Below are 21,461 nucleotides of genomic sequence, written 5' to 3'. Positions count from 1 at the left end.
GCCGAGCGGAAATCGAATTCGTGTAATAAAAATTAATGCCCAACTTAAAGTTTTAATTAGAGCCATAGAAATAGACCAAAAACTATAATTTTTAAAAAAAATTTCTGCACCCCAGAAAGTAAAATCTTTGTAATTCAATAGTTCGTGGTAAATTTGTAATATCATCATAAACGTGAGCACGTTATATTTTGCAACTCTCCATATTCTGAAGGGTTCATTCCAAGTGTAAAGTATAGTGAAGTAAGTTAACTGACTGTAAAATTCTAATTTCGTCGTGGATATACAACTTGAGAGAGAGCGTACAGACAGTAGAGAAAGGCAAAATCTGAATCTTGACTGATTTTACGCAATTCATCATATTCACCTTGAAAGCAAAGAATAGAACCTTGTATAATATAGTAGCATAATTAATGTATGTATAAATAGTTAATTTAAATAAGGTATGTATAATGACTAGTTAATAGATGGAGGCTCGTGTAAATAAGAGAGCATATATCAAGTAAATACGCTTTTTTAGTCATCCTGGACTGAATAATATATTACACCTTGGAAGGTCACTAAACATATTTTCTAAAGTTTTTGAATGTCTTGTATATTTTATATCGTTAGAACAGCGTCCATGCAAGACTTCCCACAAGGCTATTTTAGCCACATGTATCACAGGCTTACATTTTAGCTACAAGTATTTTCGTCATACACCCATTTTCATCGGTGTAATTCAACTTTAAACAATTCAAGTATTCCCGCAGTAATCGATCTGAGAAATTCCTTTCCTCTTGTAACAAACAACGGAGTTTCATAAGCTGACCATCGTATTTCATTAATGATACTCCTTCATTATTTTCTGTCAACACAAGTTCTGTAAAGTGTCCATGGTGATAGCGAATCAAAAGAGGAGTTTTGATACAATCTACGGAGTCAGATAACAGTGGTAAGTATATGCCACCAAGGTTTACACCAGCAATTGGTTCATCATAGTCACCACGATTAAAATTGTCACATATATTGTACATATGTACGATATATTTGTACTATTTTATTGTTTGTTTACCTTTCACTTTGCGTACGAAATACATGAAAGTTTTACAGGTCATATTTTCCTTTTTAATGTACATCTGCGCTCAAAAATGGGTTCTAAATTAAAGCCTGGATGCTAGTACTGTCAACTAATCTCTTACTTATCTAAATATATCTACTTTCTTTGCTTAAAAAAGACATCGTAGTCACGACTACGAATTTTTTACAAAACATCGTACTCAGATTGATGACGGCTGCATGTTGTTGTTGTCGCAACAATGTTTTCGCGCCAAAATGACGTAAATCGTACTCGTAGTCGTACTCGTAGGCTTTGCTAAAGCTCGCTAATACTTCTATAGTTCCATAACGACTGGGGTCCCTGTTATGATAAGCCTATGATATATTTTAAAATTTGCAATTCAAAGTATATCTAAAAGAACTGTTTGCATAATTGCATTTATAGTGGAAATATGGATTGCATTGTCAATGTAGAAGTTCCTGTTGATAGTAATGTGCGTTTTGTGGTTTTTGTTTGTTATTAGAAGCTTTTAATAGTTATTGGTATTGGGGTGTTTGCAAGTGTTGTAACGAAGGGCTGAGGGCTTAGCATTGAAATAGCACCTTTGATTATGGAGCCATTACGATAAATTGAGTATTTGTAATCGTTAACATTATATAAGAAGAAAAATTATCAGTTAAGTGCAGAAATTTGATGAATGTACGAAGTGCATATCGACATTTATGAGTAAGTGAATATATTACTTTATTACTAAGCCAATACAATTCTGTTGATATCAAGACTCAACAAACTGTGCTAGTTTAAACATTACAACGACAATATTTCTAGTTCGTGGAAACGAAATTTGTTAAAAAACTGTTTGTTAAATTTGTTAAAACACGCAAACTGTCTATTCTGACAAAAGCATTTCCTTCTTCTTCAAACATTTATGACAAAGACCCTGATCTTCTTCTGTACCAAAACATCCACAACCTTTAGTTACACATGGTATCAACTTTGATGGTCGCCTTTTTGCTGGTGATGAAGGCGCTGAAATACTTTGTCTCCCAACAATTGGCTAAAGATAAAAAGGAACTGTCCTATAGATGGTATTGCAATGTTGGTAAATGATTTTTAGCAAAAATGAATACAATTTATTGATTTCACACACCCGAGTGGACTTTGCGAATATTTTATCGCTGCTTTACTACACACAGCAATAAATGATGTCTTAGCGAAGCGATTTCTTGTTGACAGTCTTGGTTTGATTTGATCGTGTTCATGTTACTATCAACAATTGAATATAACTCTGCTTTGGTTAAGACAGCTTTAAATCATTTGCGAAAAGGAATTCCTTTTGTTGAAAAGGGGATTTTCGTTTTCAATAAAAAACGTTGTTCACTTATTTGAAAATTTTTCACCGGAAGCCTACCAGATTAAATTATATTGCTCTGTGAGTTCTCAATTGAAATGTACTTCACCAATCTCTCTTACTTCTATAGAGATTCGTGTGTCGTAGCTTTTGCTATTTACCACATTTATTACGCTGCGAGTCTTCAAAAGTTTATCGCGAATCGCGACATGTTAATCTGCACCCCAGAAAGTAAAATCTTTGTAATTCAAGAGTTCGTGGTAAAGTTGTAATATCATCATAAACGTGAGCACGTTATTTTTTGCAACTCTCCATAATCTGAAGGGTTCATTCCAAGTGTAAAGTATAGTGAAGTAAGTTAACTGACTGTAAAATTCTAATTTCGTCGTGGATATACAATTTGAGAGAGAGTGTACAGACAGTAGAGAAAGACAAAGATCTGAGTCTTTTGACTGATTTTACGCAATTTATCTTTTTCGCATTCAAAGCAAAGAACAGAACCTTGTATAATATAGTTAGCATAATTAATGTATGTATAATGACTAGTTAAGAGGGAAGCTCGTGTATATAAGCAGGGGCGGATCTAGGATTTTTCAAACATCAGTCATAAAACGTCGGAGGCGCTCCGCACCTGGGGGGGTCTGAGGCATTCTCCCCTGAGAAATTTTGAATTTCAGAGTCTTGAAAATGCCATTTTCAGCGTTTTAGAGCAATACAAAATGTATTTTGTGGGCATCGTTTTTGCGTAAAAACAACACATTTTTCTTTCGTTATTTTTCAAAAAAAAAAATAAAGTGAACAATACTTGAATGTTTTGCCAAATATTTAGGCTCATTATCATGCCAAATATATGGCTCATTAGCATGTCTAGGAACGTAAATTTATTTTACAATAATGTTATTCAAAAACAGATATATTCTTTAAAATTTCTACCAAGTTGTCAGGCATAGACCCCCCTAGAGACCCCCATTCAAACCTCTATGTAATAAGTTAAGTTAGAAATTTGGTACTACAAGTGACAGTTCATAGATATAGAAAAGCTCAGACTTCAAACCATGCAAGTTTATTGTAACTCTTTACCCATCTCCACATCAGTGCCAGCAAATTCACCCTTTGAGAAAAACTCAAAATTTTTTTTCTGCCAAAGATTAAGCAAAAATTATCAGAGTGAAAATTTGCAGTTAAGGTTAGCTTAATGCCATAAATGTTTATTAGGCATTTCACTAGACTATTATCTTCTGCAAGGTGTGCTATATAGCAATCACTAGTAGCATTGTATTATCAAATACAAACAGAATGTAACCAACATGTCTTTAATTATATAATTACATGAATGTTAAAAATGGTTTATGTGTCATGCTTACTGGTTATGATAAATATCTTTTCACATGATCAAAGCTTGTTTAAATGTAAATCTAAAATAATTTAGTTTAGAAATTATAATGATCATCAGAAAAATTACCTAGTGATCATGAAAAATACTTTGCTGTTTTGCCAAATTTCAAGGTTTATCTGCATACATAGGAAGACATTTTTACTTTATAGAAAATGCTTTTCATACATCAATAGCCCTTTGGAATTTATGGCAACAATCTGGTATGAGCCGTAGATTAACACACCTTTACATCTCTATATGAGGTGTTCAGTTAGAAAAGGGGACAATATGTGACATGGGACAACATTTCATGTATGTGAAATACTCAGGTTTAATACCATTCCAGTCAAATTGTCAAAATAAAAAGCTTCATGGATCATAAGACTCAAAATCACAGGTTATAGTTAACAGATTCTCATGTAATCAATGTTAGTTTTCTCAAATCTTAAACAATATGTAGTATAACTGTCCAATGATTGAATGATCAATGATCATAAACTGAAAAGCCCCAAACATTTGTTTATGATAAAGTAAATAATAGTATGGCACCTTATGGCTACAGATTTTTTGTCCATTGAAATATATTTGCAGAAATGTAGGATTTCGCTGCCATATAACGGCCACGAATCCCCAAGCATTAAAGAAATCATAGCTAAAAGTCCTTCAGCAACAACAATTTTAGAAGCATCAATCTGCTTACCATACGCCATATTAACATAAATCGCATCACACACTCGCATAAATTGACTTTGATATATTGCATTCATGCATACATTTCACTTGTCCTTTACTTACGATTTTCGATGTAAATTTCTGCTGATAAAACTCAAAACAATGTTGGCTTTCTTTTGAACATCAATGACTGAAATGTCGCTCGCGAGATCGTCTTTGCCAAGCATTTACAATTCATCCATAAATTTTTCACCCTCTTGAAAAAATTCCCAGTTTGGAAAGCAGCATTCATGTCAACATATGAATTTGTAAAAGATTTCCATAAATTCCATCTGATTGTAGTTTAGTTTCTATCATGCTAAAAAAAAATTACTATGAAACGATCAAACATTCAATTCAGACATTGAGCTTGACTATGTTAGTTCAGTTGGCTATCAGTCGAAATCCGTCAAACCAATCACAATAAAGCAAAAATTCAAATGAACCAATTGTAAGGTAGCAATTGGACTCCCTTATACGTCCGGCCACCCTTATTATCAGTCGAGACCATTCCAGACTGTCCACTGATCTGGCTATTGACCAATAAAATAAGCGTTTTTGACGTTCATAGACTCCTTTATCCGTCGAACCAGTCAAGCCACCCCGCTTATCAGTCGGTTATTCCAGGTCAATTAAAATTCAACTGATCTGGTTACCAAGGAGATATTCATTGCAATAGTCGTTAGTTTTCAATAATAAATAAAGCTGGATTTTTATCACGAAGTAAATGCGATAATAAAGTAAGAATAATTAATGATCTTTAATTAATATGAATAGGTAAATTTTGAATTTCAAACATCAGTCGCGCGACGGATTTGACATACTCTAGATCCGCCCCTGCTCCTTCGGTTGTGCTGGGATTATTAAATTTAGAAGTGGACTGTAAAAGATCATTTCCATCTTCCTCCACTAATTAGGACATATCACAGCCAACACTTCTCGACGGACATTCACGGGGAGTACAAGCAAAGAAGCATCCAAATGACAATAGAGCATATAAGTGACAACCCATATTTTAAAACAAGAACAAACAGAATTATACCAACATTAAATCATTGCCGTCTTTCAAATTAATAGATGAATGTCATTTAATGTCCTCGACCTCACATATTCTTGACGTAGTTCCTCGTTGCCATCTTTTCGTAAATCGTCAACCGAAATTTTTTGAGAGGAAGATGGGCAATTTCTACGTCTACACTTCCACATATTTTCGGCTTTTCTCAGTCAGAAATGGGAAATATGTATTATTATCAGCGATTTTTATGCAAAGTTGGTGCAATCTCGAGCGTGATTGGCTGACGTAATTCTGTATGCGAAAATTGTAAACAAAAAAGCTTTTGCTTTATAGTTTATACCTCGCGATGTATCGCGCTTTGCCAATCGCCACATGTTATTTTGCACCCCAGAAAGTAAACTCTTTTCAATCTTGGTACTTCCTCAATAGTTCGTGGTAAATTTGTAATAGCATAATAAATTTGAACACGTTATATTTTGCAACTCTCCATAGTCTGAAGGGTTCATTCCAAGTGTAAAGTATAGTAAAGTAAAATTAGACAGAAATCGTGGCCAGAGATTTGCCAGGCGGAAAGCGAATTTTCAATATGAACATAATAGCCCAACATAAGACTTTTAAAACAAAATTGTTACAAATTGTTACAAGAAGAAATAAAAACGTTATTAATAAATCCTTCTCTATTTTATTATTGTGATGGCTTTTTTAAAAGTCTTCTGTTGGGCTATTATGTTCATATTGGCTACATGTGTCTTATCTTGGTGTTTGTGAAATATATTAACGTACATTGTTTTGGATTCAAAACGTTTCAGGTTGTGATGTCATATGGGAGACGACGGACATTTGGCATCAAACTGTCGTCTGAATAAGATCAAATGAGCTTCTCTGCCTAGTAACGCTGTAAATTCTGTAAGTAGTTAGATGAATTTATCCCTTCTTTTTTTATGCATTTGTTAGAATTATTTGTAATTATTTAGTTGAACCGTACGTAATAAAGTAATGCGCGTCTCAAAGTATTAGAAACTTGGCAGAGAATGGTTGAGCCCTTAGTCGAATTCTACAAAAAGTTCAAAGAATTTATTCTTATCAACTGATATATCGACGAGATCCTGTTTTTAATTAACGATCTTTCGAATGGCTAAATCTAACAACGAAGCGACAAGCGTAATGAGTAATGAACAAACAAAGCAAACCACCCCAGCTCTCACCAGGGAAGAAGAACCTTCAACTCTCGAAACATCTGAACAATTACGAAGAAAATGATCTGCTGCAAAAGGCGCAGTTGCAAAAAAGATGAATGAGTTAACCAAATCAAAATTGAGCTTTCGAAGCTTGAGCGAAGCAAGCATTAAATCACAAGAATTCAACGAAGTTGTAAATAGATTTTACAACTCCCACGAGGTTCATCATGCAACAATAGAAGATGATTATGTACACCAAGACCATAGGCGTACGGGGGGGGGTGGGCTGGGGGGGCTGCAGCCCCAATTTCTCGAGAATTTGTGTATTCGGGCAAGCATTTACATGATATTCTGGCAAGATACTTACTACAGTTTTTAAATTTTCAATATTAATCTACATCATTTCTAGATCATAAACTGCTTCGGTTCTTGAGCGTGAACGGTCTTTTAATGGATGGTTTTTAAATTGTTTAAATTACTTAAATTTCAGGAGGTAAAATAAAAATCGCGTAAAGTGATTGGGTGCAAAATTTTTCTTGCGACATAATAGGAGAATTTTACATCCGCCCCATTATAATATAAACAAATTACGTCACGAGAAATCGGTCTATTTACTAGCGATATTGCGACGAATATATTCGGTGTTTACAACTTTTAAACGAACACGAACGCCGATATTTTCAATCAGAGCAAAGCTTTTGGTATTAAATTTATCCACATAACGTTCTCCATTTATAAAAAAGGGCTGAGGTCAGTAAAAGTCTTGAAATGTCTTGAAATTGCGAAAAATCGTCTCCCCACACGCTATCCGTTATACATTAATATATAGATTAACAATCGCTGCGATCCCCAAAAGTGATTTTTAATTTTGCATGAAAATTAGGCTTCGTATGGAGAGGCACTGTCCATTCCATTGATTAGATTAGTGCCATTCACTCTATGATTGTTGTTCAAGGAAACTATTATCCACAAGGGGAAAACATTTAGTAGCCAAGCTCTAATAAAGCGTACATATGGCGTCTCGTAAACGACCGTATCGACATCGCGTTTGGTGCGAGGAATGCAGCAAGGAAATTGACAGTGATTATAAGGAGGTCCACTTTCGACGAGTTCACAATAATGAAAAGTTAAGTGTCATCGAGTGATGGATTCATCGGATTTATCGCAGTCAAAGATCAGTGGTTTCTTTGTAAAAAGTAACATGACAACCAAGGATGATAACCTAACCTTACAGGAAACAGAATCGAGTGCTAGTAAAGATTTAGCAGCCACTGGGTCTTTTGAGGAAAATCTACCTGAGATTAATTTGAAGGAGCCCATAAGCGAAGACCAAACGGAACCAATGAGAACGTTTATTGATGTTGATGAATTAAATCCACTGACGCAGTTCAGAGAAAATAAAGAATTGAATACGGTCACGGATAATGAAAATCTTACTTCCAGTGACGCACTGTTCATCGAAGAATTTAACTTAAATCAAAATATACAACGCGTTGCAACACCAGAATCAACGACGACGTCTAACACTCTAGACACAACAGCAATACAAGATTTAGATTCAACAGCATCTGTTCTAAATGAACAGACTAGAAAGGTTTCCTTAACAGTATGAATGAAGAAGAGATTTCCACCTTGCACGCCCCAAAACAGCCTATATTAGGTGAATATCCTGCACGAAAATTCGGCAGTGAAACATTTGTGCGACGATTTCAGCCTGAATGGTACAAGAAATATCCATGGATTAGTTACGAAGTGGATAAAGATGCATGCGTTTGTTTTGCCTGTAAAGAATTTGGGAAGAATACTTCATTTGTGCTTACAAATTGGAAGAAGTCGTCAAAGCTGGCAAAACATGGCAAGAGTGAGAACCACGTCAGATCCATGACAAGATGGCTCCAGTTTAAAGCAATGGAAAGAAAGAAAACCTCCGTACTACAACAGCTGAATAGTGCACACCAGGACCAGGTTGCTATTAACAGACAATACTTAAAAGTAATCATACAATCTTTGATGTACACTGCACAACAAAATGTTGCAATTAGAGGTCATGAAGAGATTCGGGGTGATATATGGGAGATATCTGATATAAATAGAGGAAACTTTCTCGAGTTACTTTGCATAAGATGCAACGATTTGCCTTGGCTGAAATCTAAACTTCAAAGCCAGCTGCAGACACATGCTCAGTGGACATCCCCTGCTATTCAAAATGAACTACTGGAAATAGTAGCAAGTGTCATGCTTGAGAGGATAGCAGAAGAAGCAAGAAGTAGCGACTACTACGGAATAGTTGTCGATGAAACGGCAGACATCAGTCGAACAGAGCAATTATCTCTTTTCCTCAGATATGTTTTCAATGGCGAAACCAAAGAGACATTCACTGGTTTCTATTCAACCAAATCTACGGAAGGAGAAGTATTGTATGAGCTGTTAAAGACAGCCATTGGCAGGCTAGAGTTGACATTGGAAAACATTGTCGCAGAATGCTTTGATGGCGCTGCAAATATGAGTGGCCCTCGCAAAGGACTTGCTGCACGCATGAAGGAGTGCTCACCTCTTAGCATCTATGTTCACTGCCATGGGCATCGGCTTAACTTGGCGCTACAAGATACGATGACTACAATTGAGCCACTTCAGAAAGCTTTAGGTGTGATCCAGAGTCTCCATAATTTCTTGGAAGGAAGTCCCAAACGCCACTCCATCTTCAATGACATCAAGGTCGAAGATGAGGACGAAGATATTACACTGACTATTAAATCGCAGAGTGCTACTAGATGGTCTTGTCGTTGGGCAGCTGTAAAAGCAGTAGTAAACCAATTACCTAAGATCATCGAGGTTCTCCTTACACTCTCAAAAGATCGCGATCCGAAGACCTACAATGACAGCAATTCGCTACTTAACTCGATTTGCGACTTTCGGTTCGTTTTTGGTTTGATGGTATTAAAGGTTATTTTATCTAACACCGATGGTTTGAGCAGGTACCTACAAGGAAAGCAAATGGATGTCGCCACAGCAAAGAAGAGTGTTGATGGCGTGATTAAGACATTAATTGGATGTCGTTCCCTCGAAAATTTCGAACTGTTATGGTCACGGGCTGAAATCATAGCACACAAAATTAAGGAGCAAATTGAAGGTACAGAATTCAATTTCAAAGATGCAAAAGTACCAAGATTCCAACAGCCGTCACGGCGGCTCCAAGCTCTCGTCGGTGAAATGGCTGAAGTAAATGCAGAAGTGGAAAATCGAACAGAAAAGATTACTATCGTATCACATGCTACTACCTAAGCATTGACAAGATTGTGGCGGAGATGAAATCAAGATTTGAAGGTAGTGATCAAGAGGTCCTATTGGCACTTGCAGATATTGTGTTCAACAGGTCTCCAACCACGGCGAATGTTGAGTTGGTATCACACTTCTATGGTATCGACAGTGAGCTTCTTAGTAGCGAGAAAAATGTCTTTGAGAATATTGACGTTGATTTCCCTTGTGCTGAGAGAAAACGCTGCCAAAATTGTTAAGAGAATGTTCGAAAATGGTGTTCATGAAGTCCTGCCTGTGGCTTACAAAGTATTTTCGATTCTGGCCGCGATCCCGGCAACATCCTGCTCAGCAGAAAGATCTTTTAGCGCTCTTCGTCGCTTAAAACCTATCTTCGAAGTACAATTGGTCAAAACGGTTAAACAGCATTGCCCTAATCAATGTGGAAAGAGCCTATGCAAATAGTACTTTAAAGAACGACATGGAAAAGATAATTAACATTTTTGGACAGCGACGTAATCGTAAATCTTATTTCTTTTAGTCTTAGATCGTCGCACATTTAACTAACTAAATTTCTTCTGCGTCTAGTGTTATATATGACAAAATTTCAAATATCAAATAAAATGTAGTTACTTTCGTAGCATCCTCTTAGCAAATTGTAATGATTTTAGCTTATTAATTGAGATGGCCAGAGACAACATAAGAATATCTATGACGTCATACGTCATATGACGTCATATAATTCGGGCAAATTTAGTCCAGCTCCCCCTAAAAATATGTGCCCGTACGCCTATGACCAAGACTCAAACAAATACCTTCAAATTGAAGAACAAAGACTTGAAAATTTTCAAAGGACCTTAAACAAATGGCTCAGAGAGTTTACAAAACAACCATCGATGTCAGAAGTCGAGATAAAGCCAAGTGACTCGATTAGTAACGTCGGAGAGTAGAGCCGTGTTAGATAACGTAGTTCAATCATAAGTTTATCTAGATCCAAAGCCCGGTCAAATAACCTAAGTGGAAAAGCAATGGTAGCAGCAAAGAAAGCAGCTTTGATAGTCGAAGCAACTGCTTTGAAGGAACATCAATCTATAGACGAACAAGAGCTTTACTTAAAATATTAAGAGTTGATTCACCGACAACGACACGAAGAAGAAAAAATGCGCCTTAAACAAAGGAGACACCAACTACAGCTAAAGGCTGAAATAGCGAAAGTTGAAGCAGAAGAAGTGGCTTACAGTGTAGCTGGAACTTATGGAGCCTTTGCCCGGCTGTCTTCAATAATAAATCAAACAGATTCTCATGAAATATGGCAGAATTGAGGCAGAAATAGGGAAGGAGGATGCTAACAGTAAACGTTAAATACAATAAAGTTCCATGTTAGCAAACGAACGGCGACAACCACACTCAACCAATACTGCCAACTTCTCGACCACTCCCTCAAGATGCTGGTGTAAATGCACCAACAAGAGATAAAACTCATAAAGGATCTCATGTTTTGCAGGAACAACCAAAATCGGTCGTAACGCGATAGTCGTTTAAAACGGTTCACGAATTAGACGCATCAAAGATTGGAAATTTGGATGATTCAGAACTAGCAAAAATTTTCTTGCACGTTATGTTGGATATACAAAATCAACAGCAGCAGCAAAGTCAACGGATACTGAGAATGCAACAGGCTAGGGACAATGATTTCCAGGAACTGCTTGGTGAACACCAACAATAAGCTCTTTCAATGTCACTACCTAACGCTCAAGTACCAACACTTGGTGGAAATCCTGTTGAATATTGTCATTTTGTACGATCGTTTAAAAATATTATTGAAGCGAAAACAACTAGCACTAATACACGTTTGTACTATTTAATTCAATATACATCTGGTGAGGCACATGAGCTTATGCGAAGTTGCTTGTCAATGGTCCACAAAGAAAGATATCTGGTCGCAAGGAAACTTTTGAAGGAGCACTATGGTCCACAAAGAAAGATATCTGGTCGCAAGGAAACTTTTCAAAGAGCATTATGGTCCGCAAAGAAGGATATCTGGTCGCAAGGAAACTTTTGAAGGAGCACCATGATCCCGAAGAAGGATATCTGGTCGCAAGAAAACTTTTGAAGGAGCACTATGGTCAAAATTATAGAATAGCTGCGGCCTACTTACAACGAATAATGGAGGTACCCCTAATCAGACCTGAAGATGGCGAATCACTCCGAAGATTCTCTGTATTGCTTATCAGCTGCAAAAACACTCTTAATGAAATAGGTTACCTCAACAAACTTGACAATTTGGTTAGTTTGCAAAATATTTTCAGTAAATTACCTTATTCTATTAGACAAAAATGGTGTGACATAGCAGACAATACAACAAGTAATAAAAAAAGAGAGATAACTTTCGAAGACATCTCAAGATTTGTCGAGGTGAAAGCGAGAGCATTAAATCATCCTATTTTCGGCAAGATTAATATTGATTCAAAAATTAGAATTGCTCAAGATCCTAAAGGTTCTCGAGGTAACTATGCCTTCGGAACAATTGGAAATGACAATGTAAGCGATCAGTAATCAAATATAGTTGAACTCGAAACTGGAGCTGGAAATTTTCTTAGATGTCCAATGTGTCATGGTAATCATTGGTTATCTCCATGTGATATATTCAAGAAAGAAACTGTTGAGAACAGAAAAAGGATAGTGGGAAAAAATGGTCTCTACCATAATTGTTTCCTACAAGGTCATATTGCCAAAACTTGCCCAAAGGAGAGCTTTTGCAAGGTTTTGTGATGTCCAGTGGCGTAGCTAGCGGTCTGGCTGGTCGGGCCCAGCCCGACCAAATATTTTCCCAAAAATGAAAAATTTGTTTTCTTTAAAATTGGATTTGCGAAAATTTTAAATTCTGCGACTCTTTTTGGAATAATCCACAGTCTATTAGTGTAATATTTGTCAAATTGCGTCGTTATTAGCAAAATTATCATATTTTTAAACGTTACTTAGCAACAATGACTAGTGCATTTCTAGTGCCAGGCATTACGCAGTTTAGTCGGGCTCTGAAAATTCAGCCCGACCAAGTAGTAAAATCTATAGTGGGTTTATCTGCAATCTGATTGGTTGACAGCAACCGAGCAAACTCAAATGCGCTGTTTCGCAACATCTAGTCGGGCTCTGAGAATTCAGCCCGACCAAGTAGTAAAATCTATAGTGGGAATATCTGTAATCTGATTGGTTGAGAGTAGCTGTGAACACACTCAAACGTTTAACAACATCTAGTCGGGCTCATTTTCAAAAGCGTGACTTGAATTTTGAGCTTTCGAAATATACGTTCGGAAATCGTGATAACTTACATTACAATGGCTTCGGCTAATGAAATCGATATAATAAGTGAACTACAAAGAAACCATTTTCTGTTCGACAATCAGGCGAGCAAAATATACTCGTAAAGCAGCGGCCAATTCCAAATTTACAAGCGACTACAGGCAATAGAAGCTTTCAGGAAAGTTGGTACTCGAAGAAAGATTGGCTTTGTGGTAGCTCAGAAAAGAATGCATTGTTCTGTTGGCCTTGTCTTTTGTTTTGCCCTGGATCGTCATCTTCATGGACGCAGACGGGATTCAAAAACATGAAGAATTTCCTATCCGATTGTAAGAAGCATGAGAAGGCAAAATCGCACATGGGTGCTTACAAGACCTGGAGGACATACGGTTTTCAGCCTTGTGTCGACTGTCTCATGTCACAAGCCAGACGTGAAGAGATTCAGCGTCATAACGAGGAGGTAAGGCAAAACAGGGAAATGTTGAAAACCATAACAGAAGCTGTTTTAAGCCTGTTTTCCACAAGCCACGTATCGTAACGTATCGTAGCAAAACGTAACACGGCGCATGCGTGCTAGTGTATTTGATGGCTAATAGGCGTATCACAATTTTAATACGCGTATAGAGTCCTTAAGTGGTGACGTCACGTTTCCATGGTGCTAAAAATCTCAGTTCCAAACAAGCGCCCATTCGATTCAAAATGGAGACATTATCCATCGCTTCGCTTTTTTTTTTCTTCTCAGAAGAAAAGAAATCTATAAAAAAGGGGGGAAACCACTTAAGTTAGATCACATTGAAGCATTTACTTACCAGCAGAGTGTTTTACGAGGAGAAGTACACGCAAGAATGAAACAAAAGGTTTATAAAGTGACGGTGAATGCCAAATGTCAAGATTAAGTTTTACACTGTTTTTGTTGCCCAAATGAACACGAGGGCGTGATTTTCTCTTGTAGTGAAATAAAAAAAGGCTTTATATGAACGATTTGTTTTAAAAAATAATGATACTCGTCGGTTTTCAGTCCTCAAATTGACCTACCACTACTAGTTTGGTGTGAGGGAGTTGTGGTAACAGGCTATACATATATTTGCATTTTTATTAATAAACACAAGGATAACATGGTATTTAAAAGACATGGAAATATGGTACATCATTTAATGTTGTTTTCCTGGGGGAAAGGAAAATTCCCATATAAAAGTGATGGGATGCTCATGGGAAATGTTCAGAAAGACTCCTTAAGGGTAACTGTGGGCAGTACTTGCTTTTATTTTTATCCCCAAAAAGACATCCATTGTAAAACATATGTCAAAACTTCTTTTAACTTCAGTTCTCCTAAACATGATAAAAGAATTCTCGCAGTGATCTAATTTGACACCCTATGTACACCCAGGCTGTACCAGATGATAAATATTGTAATCCCTAGGAGGTAAAATCATCCCTTTACTGTTATATTAGAATGCTCTCCCAACCCCTCTAGCTGTATTTTCTTCTAACTAAGCCTCAGTCTACAAATTATTTTATTTCTATTTGAACAACAATAATTATTAAAAAACTGTCCAATGTAGTCTTCAAGCATAAAACTACTCAAAAACCATATCTTCACATCCCTATTTGATGAGAGGAAATTGCAAATTTACAAGTGTTGCACATAACTGAAACAAAATGTCAGCATAGCAGTGCAAATACAAAGGAATGACACCTAAAATTTTGAAGTCTTTCAGCCTAGCATTGGCTCTTTCGACATGAATCTGTGCTTTAGCTATGGCTTTTGTTTTCTTGACCTCACTCTCTGTGAAAGTTCCATTATTCAGAAAAGGTGGAATATTGACACAGACACCATGTGGTACAACATCCTGGATAAGGAAACCCTTGTCCGCCAGAATCATATCTCCAGCTGTCAAGTGATTAAGGAGTCCAGACTGTTGCACAATGGCCTTGTCTGAAATAGAACCTGGATACAGCCGACTGACATTAGTAATGACTCCATTTGGTGCAACACCAACTATTACCTTAAAGGAATTCATTCCTCTGTATGATAAAAAGGTTGCATTTTGCTGACTCATCAATCCCGGTGCAGCAAGCTCAATATCTGTGCAGACAGGATTCAAATTGCCTAAAAGAGGAGGGTGGAGAGATCTTGTTTTTTTCTGGGGATGGAATCGACGTCATTAGTTCGTCAAACAAAATTTCATGCAAAACATGAGTGAATGCTATAACAATGTTAGAAATTGTGGCCACACTACAATGAAACAATTGGGCTAGGTGAAGCTGTGTGTTGTTCTGTCGTACTTTCATTAAAGTGATAAAAATTTGATCCTCAAAATTGATGGATTATACCTTCCAAAGCACTAAGATTTAAGGTTTTGGCTACGGAAAATACAAAGCGACCGTTAAAAAGACAACTAGCTGAAGCTTCTATAATTCAGTATTCGATGATTCTCCCTCATGTCCTGATGTCAACTCTTCACCTGAATAGAGTCCGTAAATCTCACTTAAAATCACGTAATTCATCAAATTTTCACCGAATAAGGAATTCTTTTTGAATATCAGTTCATACCTTATGAGTCGAACCATCTCTTGTACTCGTCGTTCAGCATTGTAGCGCTTGGAAAAGCAAAGAACTTGCAAGTGTTGCCCTCCGACGAATGGCCACATGTAGGAGCAAAACAGTAAACCATTTTGCCCGTTTGACCCGCGTCCTTTACACTTCTTAGACAAAAGTTGATCCCTTGGATTACCTTTAACCTTTCCTGTTTTTATTTATTGTCTTTTGTGGGATTACACTGGATAATTAAAGCTTTAGACATTCAAAACAAAGGAAGCGTGTCCAAAGAGCTCGCATAAGATATTTTGTTTAGAACTGAATTTTTAGCTCCATGGTAACGTGACGTCACACTTAAGGACTCTATTAAAAAACAAGTTCGCGTATTGTCAACTTTTTTCGTACGAATCTGTAATACGGATATATTCAACCAATCATAGTCGTTCATTTCACGACAAAACAAAATTCATGCTTTCAAAATGGCGTCGCTCGAGGAGCCGTGCATCGAGTTATTTCAAGAAGGGACAGAGGATTCATTAAATAAATCAGATATCAATTTGCAAGATGCTTCGTTTCTGTCAAATTTAATTGAGGAAATACGTAAATATCCTTGCATATGGAATGTTTCTTTAAAAAGTCACAAAGAAAGACAAAAAAAAATTGAAGCCTGGCGTAGGATTTCTACAGCATTGAATGCACCTGGTAAGTTATTCACGAACGAGCTTATACATGATAATGCCATAAGGCAATAAACCCGATAATGAACTTTTCTTGTCGCACAGTTCTTATTATATTCAGTAGTTCTTTTGTTGAAGTAAATATTATAAACTACACTGGCAATTAAAATAACTGCTCACCTACATGTAATATATTAATAGGTTAACATTTGGAAGAAGTGCCAAAACATTACATATAATCATATCAGTCAGTCAATAAAAAAGAATCGTACATCTAATAAATAATGGATCCTCCTTTTGTTTTAAATACAGCTTTGCATAACCTTGATAAAAATTGAGCAGTTCTATTTGACTACCTGTGCATTAATGTTCTTGCTACTACTTTAAACAGCAATCATATTGTTTACAACAACTATTGATATTATATTTGTTAATTAACTAGTTAATATTGTATTCAAAATTGTATTTGGCTGTAAAATTTACAAACATTGGTACTCTACAATCTACATGTGTATAGGTTATAGTATAACATTAAATTTGAAACAGTAAAATTTGTGAGCAGTTTATTTATGAATATTTTACTTTCAATGTAGAAAGTGCATTGAACAAAGAATTTGACAGACTGAAAGATAACTATCGTCGATGCATTCGCAAAGAGAGCAATTAACTCGTTCTGGAAGTGGCTCTACAAAAAATTGCCCACCTGTGATTATTTTGTGGAGCTATCATTCTTAAGGGATGTAGTGGGCGGAAAACTGAAAGCAATGTTGAATATGAAATCATTGATCCTGTGAAGGTTTCTGAATCAAGTAGTTTGTCTTTGGATAATCAATCAAGTGACCAGGTTTTGAACCCAAAACCAGTCAGAAAGCACAAGCGAAGATCAGACCAAATTGATGACCTCTTAGCCATCAGTCTTGCTAATGATTTATCCAATGTTAGTAAAACTGGTAGTTTTGAGACAAACAATCAACAAGATGAGGATACACTATTTTGCTTAAGCTTAGTGTCTAGTTTCAAAGGGATGAAGGGAAAAACTAAACAAATGGCTAAGATAAAGGTGCTACAGGTTCTATTTGAGTTAGAAGAAGAAGAATGAAATTCATTAGCATCACTGACAAATGTATTACAGAACATTCAATTTGCTTTTTTATTTAAAGTTTGTTGTAACAAGTTATTTTAAGTTTTTGTTTCTGTCTTATAATATATTGATTTGTTCGAACATGTTTAATAATAAGTCTGCCTTATTAGTTATTTTTGTCAAAACAATTTTCAGTGGCATGAACAGATTCCCACTGCCATATAACTTGCCCCTCGTTTGACACAAAATAGTTTTTGAAAGCTTCTCTAACTTTTTTGGCATTACGAGAGTAGTTGTTTGATCCATCTCTATTAATTGATTGCAAGCCTTTGTCGCCTTGCGTTATTTCTCTCCACCGCCCTGGTTGTGTGCCATGTTTTGTATTTTTGTCAATTAGTTCCATGCGAAAATAACTCTCTCCGTGAGAGCATGCACCTTCCCTCATGAGATAATTATGAAGCACGACTGCAGCTTGGGTTATCCTGACAACCATTTCAACTCTAGCATGTATTGCACGTCGAAAAATCCTGAAGCGTGCAGCTAGGATCCCAAAGGCATTTTCTATTGTCCGTCTTGCTCGTGACAACCTGTAATTGAACACTCTTTCTGCAATACCTAGAACTTCTCTTGGGTAGGGTTTCATTATGTGATGTTGCAGTTGAAAAGCCTCATCTGCTACCATAACATAAGGGCATTCTTCCTGGAAACCAGGCAATGATTTTTCACATGGAAAATTCAAACTGTTGTTTTTCACAGCTTCTCCAATTTTGCTGTAAGAAAATATACCACCATCGCTATTTCTTCTAGCGTCACCTATGTCGACCAGAGTGAATTCGTAGTTGGCGTTGCAAATGGCCATCAACACAATTGAATGATTTTTTTTGTAGTTAAAAAACATTGAACCGGAATTTGCAGGGGCCTGCATGACAACATGCTTTCCGTCCAAAGCTCCAAGGCAGTGGGGAAAGTTCCATTTTATTTCAAATTCTTCAGCCAATTTAATCCATTCTGACTCAGTTGTAGGTGGCTTTATAAATTTTGCAAGAACAATCCACAGTGCTCTGCAAGTTTTAAAAATGATTCTTCCCACTGTTGTTGGACTCATTCGATAGTTCATAGCTATGGTTGTTTGACAGTCTCCGGTTGCTAAATATCTCATCGTCACGCAAAGCATCTCAGTTGGTCCAATGCAATCTCTAGACACGCAGTTTTTTTTTATTTTGGGGGCGACCATAAGTAATAATTCCTCAAATTTGGAAGCGTTCATTCGAAAATACCTGAAAAATAATTCATCATCGAACAAACGTAAATCCTGCACCAAAAGATAAAATTCTCCTTTAGTTTTTCTTTCTTGATAAAGCTTTCGAATCCAATATGATTTTTTATATTTATCTTTCTTCATTCGTCTACTTAAAAGTAAAAGCAAGCGAGTTTTTTTGCTGAGAGTACCCATAACAATAATATTTGTATTGTTTTTGAACTTTGGCGGGAAAATAGTACTACGCGTTGTGCCGAATAATGGAAAACGTTCAACGTATCTGTACTTGCTACGATACGTTACGTTTTGCTACGATACGTTACGATACGTGGCTCGTGGAAAACAGGCTTTATACTTGTCTAGGCAAGAGCTTGCATTTAGGGGGCATGATGAATCTAGTGGAAGCTTGAATAGAGGAAATTATAGAGAGCTACTTGAAAGTTTTGCCAAGATGGGTTCAGTTTTTGAAAGGCGATTACATGGCAGGCTTGCTGAAACCCACCTTGCTGGGGGAGGGCGGTTTACTGGAGTCTCTCCTGATATTCAGAATGATTTGATTGATTGTCTTGATAAGATAATAGAGGATGAGATTTTAAAGGAAATAGATTGCTGCACTTTCTTAAGTATACAGGTTGATGAGGCAACTGATGTTTCTACCAAAGAACAATTGAGTGTAATTGTTCAAATGGACAAAGGGGAAAGTGTCATTGAAAGACAGCTTGGGTTTGTTGATGTTAGTTGTGATAGGACTGCAACTGCTATATCATCAGTGGTTAAGGGTAAGTTAAGTCAATATAATAATGTGAAAGAGAAATTTATTGGACAGACTTATGATGGTGCATCTGTTATGTCTGGTCATCTCAATGGTGTTCAAGCTCAAGTTCAGCAGGATTATCCTTATGCTCAATTTGTTCACTGTGTTGCCCATAGACTAAATCTAGTATTATGTCAAGCTGCATCCTCCATTTCACCTGTTAAGATTTTCTTTGTTAATATTAGTGCTTTCTGCACCTTTACTAGCAATTCCCCCAAAAGAAAAGCTTTACTATCATCCCATAGGCTAGAGTTTCCTAGTCCTGGTGACACAAGATGGTATTATAGGGCTCATGTCATCAATGTCTTGCATTCTAACTATGAGAAACTGATAGACATATTTGAAAATCTTACTGATAATCCAATAGGTTGGGATGATGAAACGTTAAGTAAGGTTACTGGTTTACTTGGCTACCTTAATGGCTTCTTGTTTTGTTTCTTGGTACTTGTTTTCCATAGAATTCTTGAGCAGTCATCCATACTTTATTCTATCTTGCAAGACAAGGACACTGACTTTCATTATGGAGTGAGTAGGGTTGAGAGATTCAAGGCCTTTGTTGCTTCTCTGAGAAATGATACAGAATATTGTCAGGTGTACGACCTGGCTGTTGAGAAAGTGGGACCACCAGTAACCAGGTATGACCAACGGCATAATTACAAACAAATGTATTTTGAAATTCTTGACACAATTGTGACTATGCTGACTGAGCAATTTCAGGATATGGAGCGTTTTAGATTTTAGACCTTGTTAACCCTAGGGTGTTTAAAATGTGGAAAGGTGAAGTGCCCTCAGAAAAGATAAATCTTCTAAAGGAGGTTTATGGTGATATGTTTGACATACCAATGCTAGTTAGCCAACTTTGTTTTATTTACAGAGATAAAGACTTTCACCGTGATTCATGCGATGAACTATTGAAATATATTTTCAGTTCCATCTTCAATCTAGTATTCCAGAAGTTGTAAAACTGTTAAAGATAAATGGGGTTTTGTCAATTACAAGTGCTTCAGTTGAGAGGTCATTTTCTTGTTTGAAGAGGGTAAAAAATTATCTTAGAAATACTATGAGCCAAGGACGTTTTAGTTCTCTTTGCAGGATTTCCATTCACAAAGACATACTGTCAGAGAAAGAAGACGCCAACACATTGCATGATGAGGTAGTAAAGAAGTTCATTGAAAACCACGAAGACTTGCTTTCTTATACAAATAGGTATTCATATATGGCTGATAGCAAGCTGATGATGTCTTACGTCCATGGCATGTGAGAATTTTTCCGGGAACTTTTTAATGCAGTCAATGATGATTGTCATTTCAGCACGACAATGAACGGCATCACAACTTTTGATAGTTGTTGATGACAAATCTGAGCCTTTTTCGGTTCTTTTGTCAAAGTTTCTTTACAAGATGTACATAATTATCTATTTATGTATGTGGTGTTGAGAAAATAAATCACATATCTGCAACTATTTTTGAACTGTTTCTCTGCTTTACTATAAGATCCTTCGGCAATTTAAATTAACCAAAATGGTTCTATTTCCTGCATAAATATCACGCATTTGCTTTCTAAGATAGCCGTTTCCGACGTTCTAGGCAGTCTAAATTCGGAAAATTTTCTCGCTCCGCGCCAACCATGGTGGCGCCTCGTGAGCCCGACCAAATGTTTTTCGCTAGCTATGCCACTGATTACAGATACAGTCAAACGTAACTTCTACGTTGTTGATTGCCTTAAATCTGTAAAAGATGAAGATAAGGCTATAACATTAGCCAGTGATCTTCGAAAACTGCTTGCCAAGGGTGGATTTCGTTTAACAAAAGTGGATTTCGTTTCAAATTCAGCGACGGTGGTGGTATGCCGGATATGGAACGAGCAGAATCAGT

The 21,461-nt window shown here is 36.6% G+C and overlaps 2 protein-coding genes and 2 long non-coding RNA genes across 7 annotated transcripts in view; 1 reads left to right on the top strand and 3 right to left on the bottom strand.

The window, feature by feature from the left end:
* Nucleotides 1-1,755: 1,755 nt before the first annotated feature.
* LOC124442386 (tumor necrosis factor alpha-induced protein 3-like) overlaps nt 1,756-21,461 on the bottom strand; it is a 31,182-nt gene continuing 11,476 nt past the window's right edge. The window contains exon 4 of the mRNA XM_046992885.1: nt 1,756-2,093. Coding sequence (XP_046848841.1) covers nt 1,926-2,093 — 168 coding nt within the window. The 3' untranslated portion in view covers nt 1,756-1,925. The remainder of the gene's footprint in view (nt 2,094-21,461) is intronic.
* On the top strand, nt 12,606-21,035 carry LOC124442388 (zinc finger MYM-type protein 1-like). 4 transcript variants are annotated; one of them, XM_046992889.1, is made up of 4 exons: nt 12,606-13,720; nt 19,120-19,552; nt 19,955-20,222; nt 20,680-21,035. In XM_046992889.1, exons 1-4 carry the CDS (start codon nt 13,526-13,528, stop codon nt 20,846-20,848), a joined length of 1,065 nt encoding a protein of 354 aa, XP_046848845.1. In that variant the 5' UTR covers nt 12,606-13,525; the 3' UTR covers nt 20,849-21,035. The 4 variants fall into 4 exon arrangements, with proteins under 4 accessions (XP_046848845.1, XP_046848843.1, XP_046848844.1 ...); XM_046992887.1 differs by having other exon boundaries at nt 19,120-20,222; nt 20,680-20,740; nt 20,794-21,035; XM_046992888.1 differs by having other exon boundaries at nt 12,606-13,678; nt 19,405-20,222.
* Nucleotides 14,298-14,801, bottom strand: LOC124442399. Its single transcript, XR_006947240.1, has 2 exons — nt 14,462-14,801; nt 14,298-14,423 (listed from the first exon to the last, which is right to left on the bottom strand). It is a non-coding gene; the product is annotated as an uncharacterized LOC124442399 (long non-coding RNA).
* On the bottom strand, nt 14,873-20,434 carry LOC124442401. The gene is made up of 3 exons (XR_006947242.1): nt 20,424-20,434; nt 19,060-19,062; nt 14,873-14,968 (listed from the first exon to the last, which is right to left on the bottom strand). It is a non-coding gene; the product is annotated as an uncharacterized LOC124442401 (long non-coding RNA).

This window comes from Xenia sp. Carnegie-2017, unplaced genomic scaffold (genome assembly GCF_021976095.1).
Source record: "Xenia sp. Carnegie-2017 unplaced genomic scaffold, XeniaSp_v1 HiC_scaffold_20, whole genome shotgun sequence".
Classification (NCBI taxonomy): Eukaryota; Metazoa; Cnidaria; class Anthozoa; order Malacalcyonacea; family Xeniidae; genus Xenia; species Xenia sp. Carnegie-2017.
The sequence above is the reverse complement of the archived record's forward strand: the minus strand, read 5'-3'. Positions and strand labels throughout refer to the sequence as shown.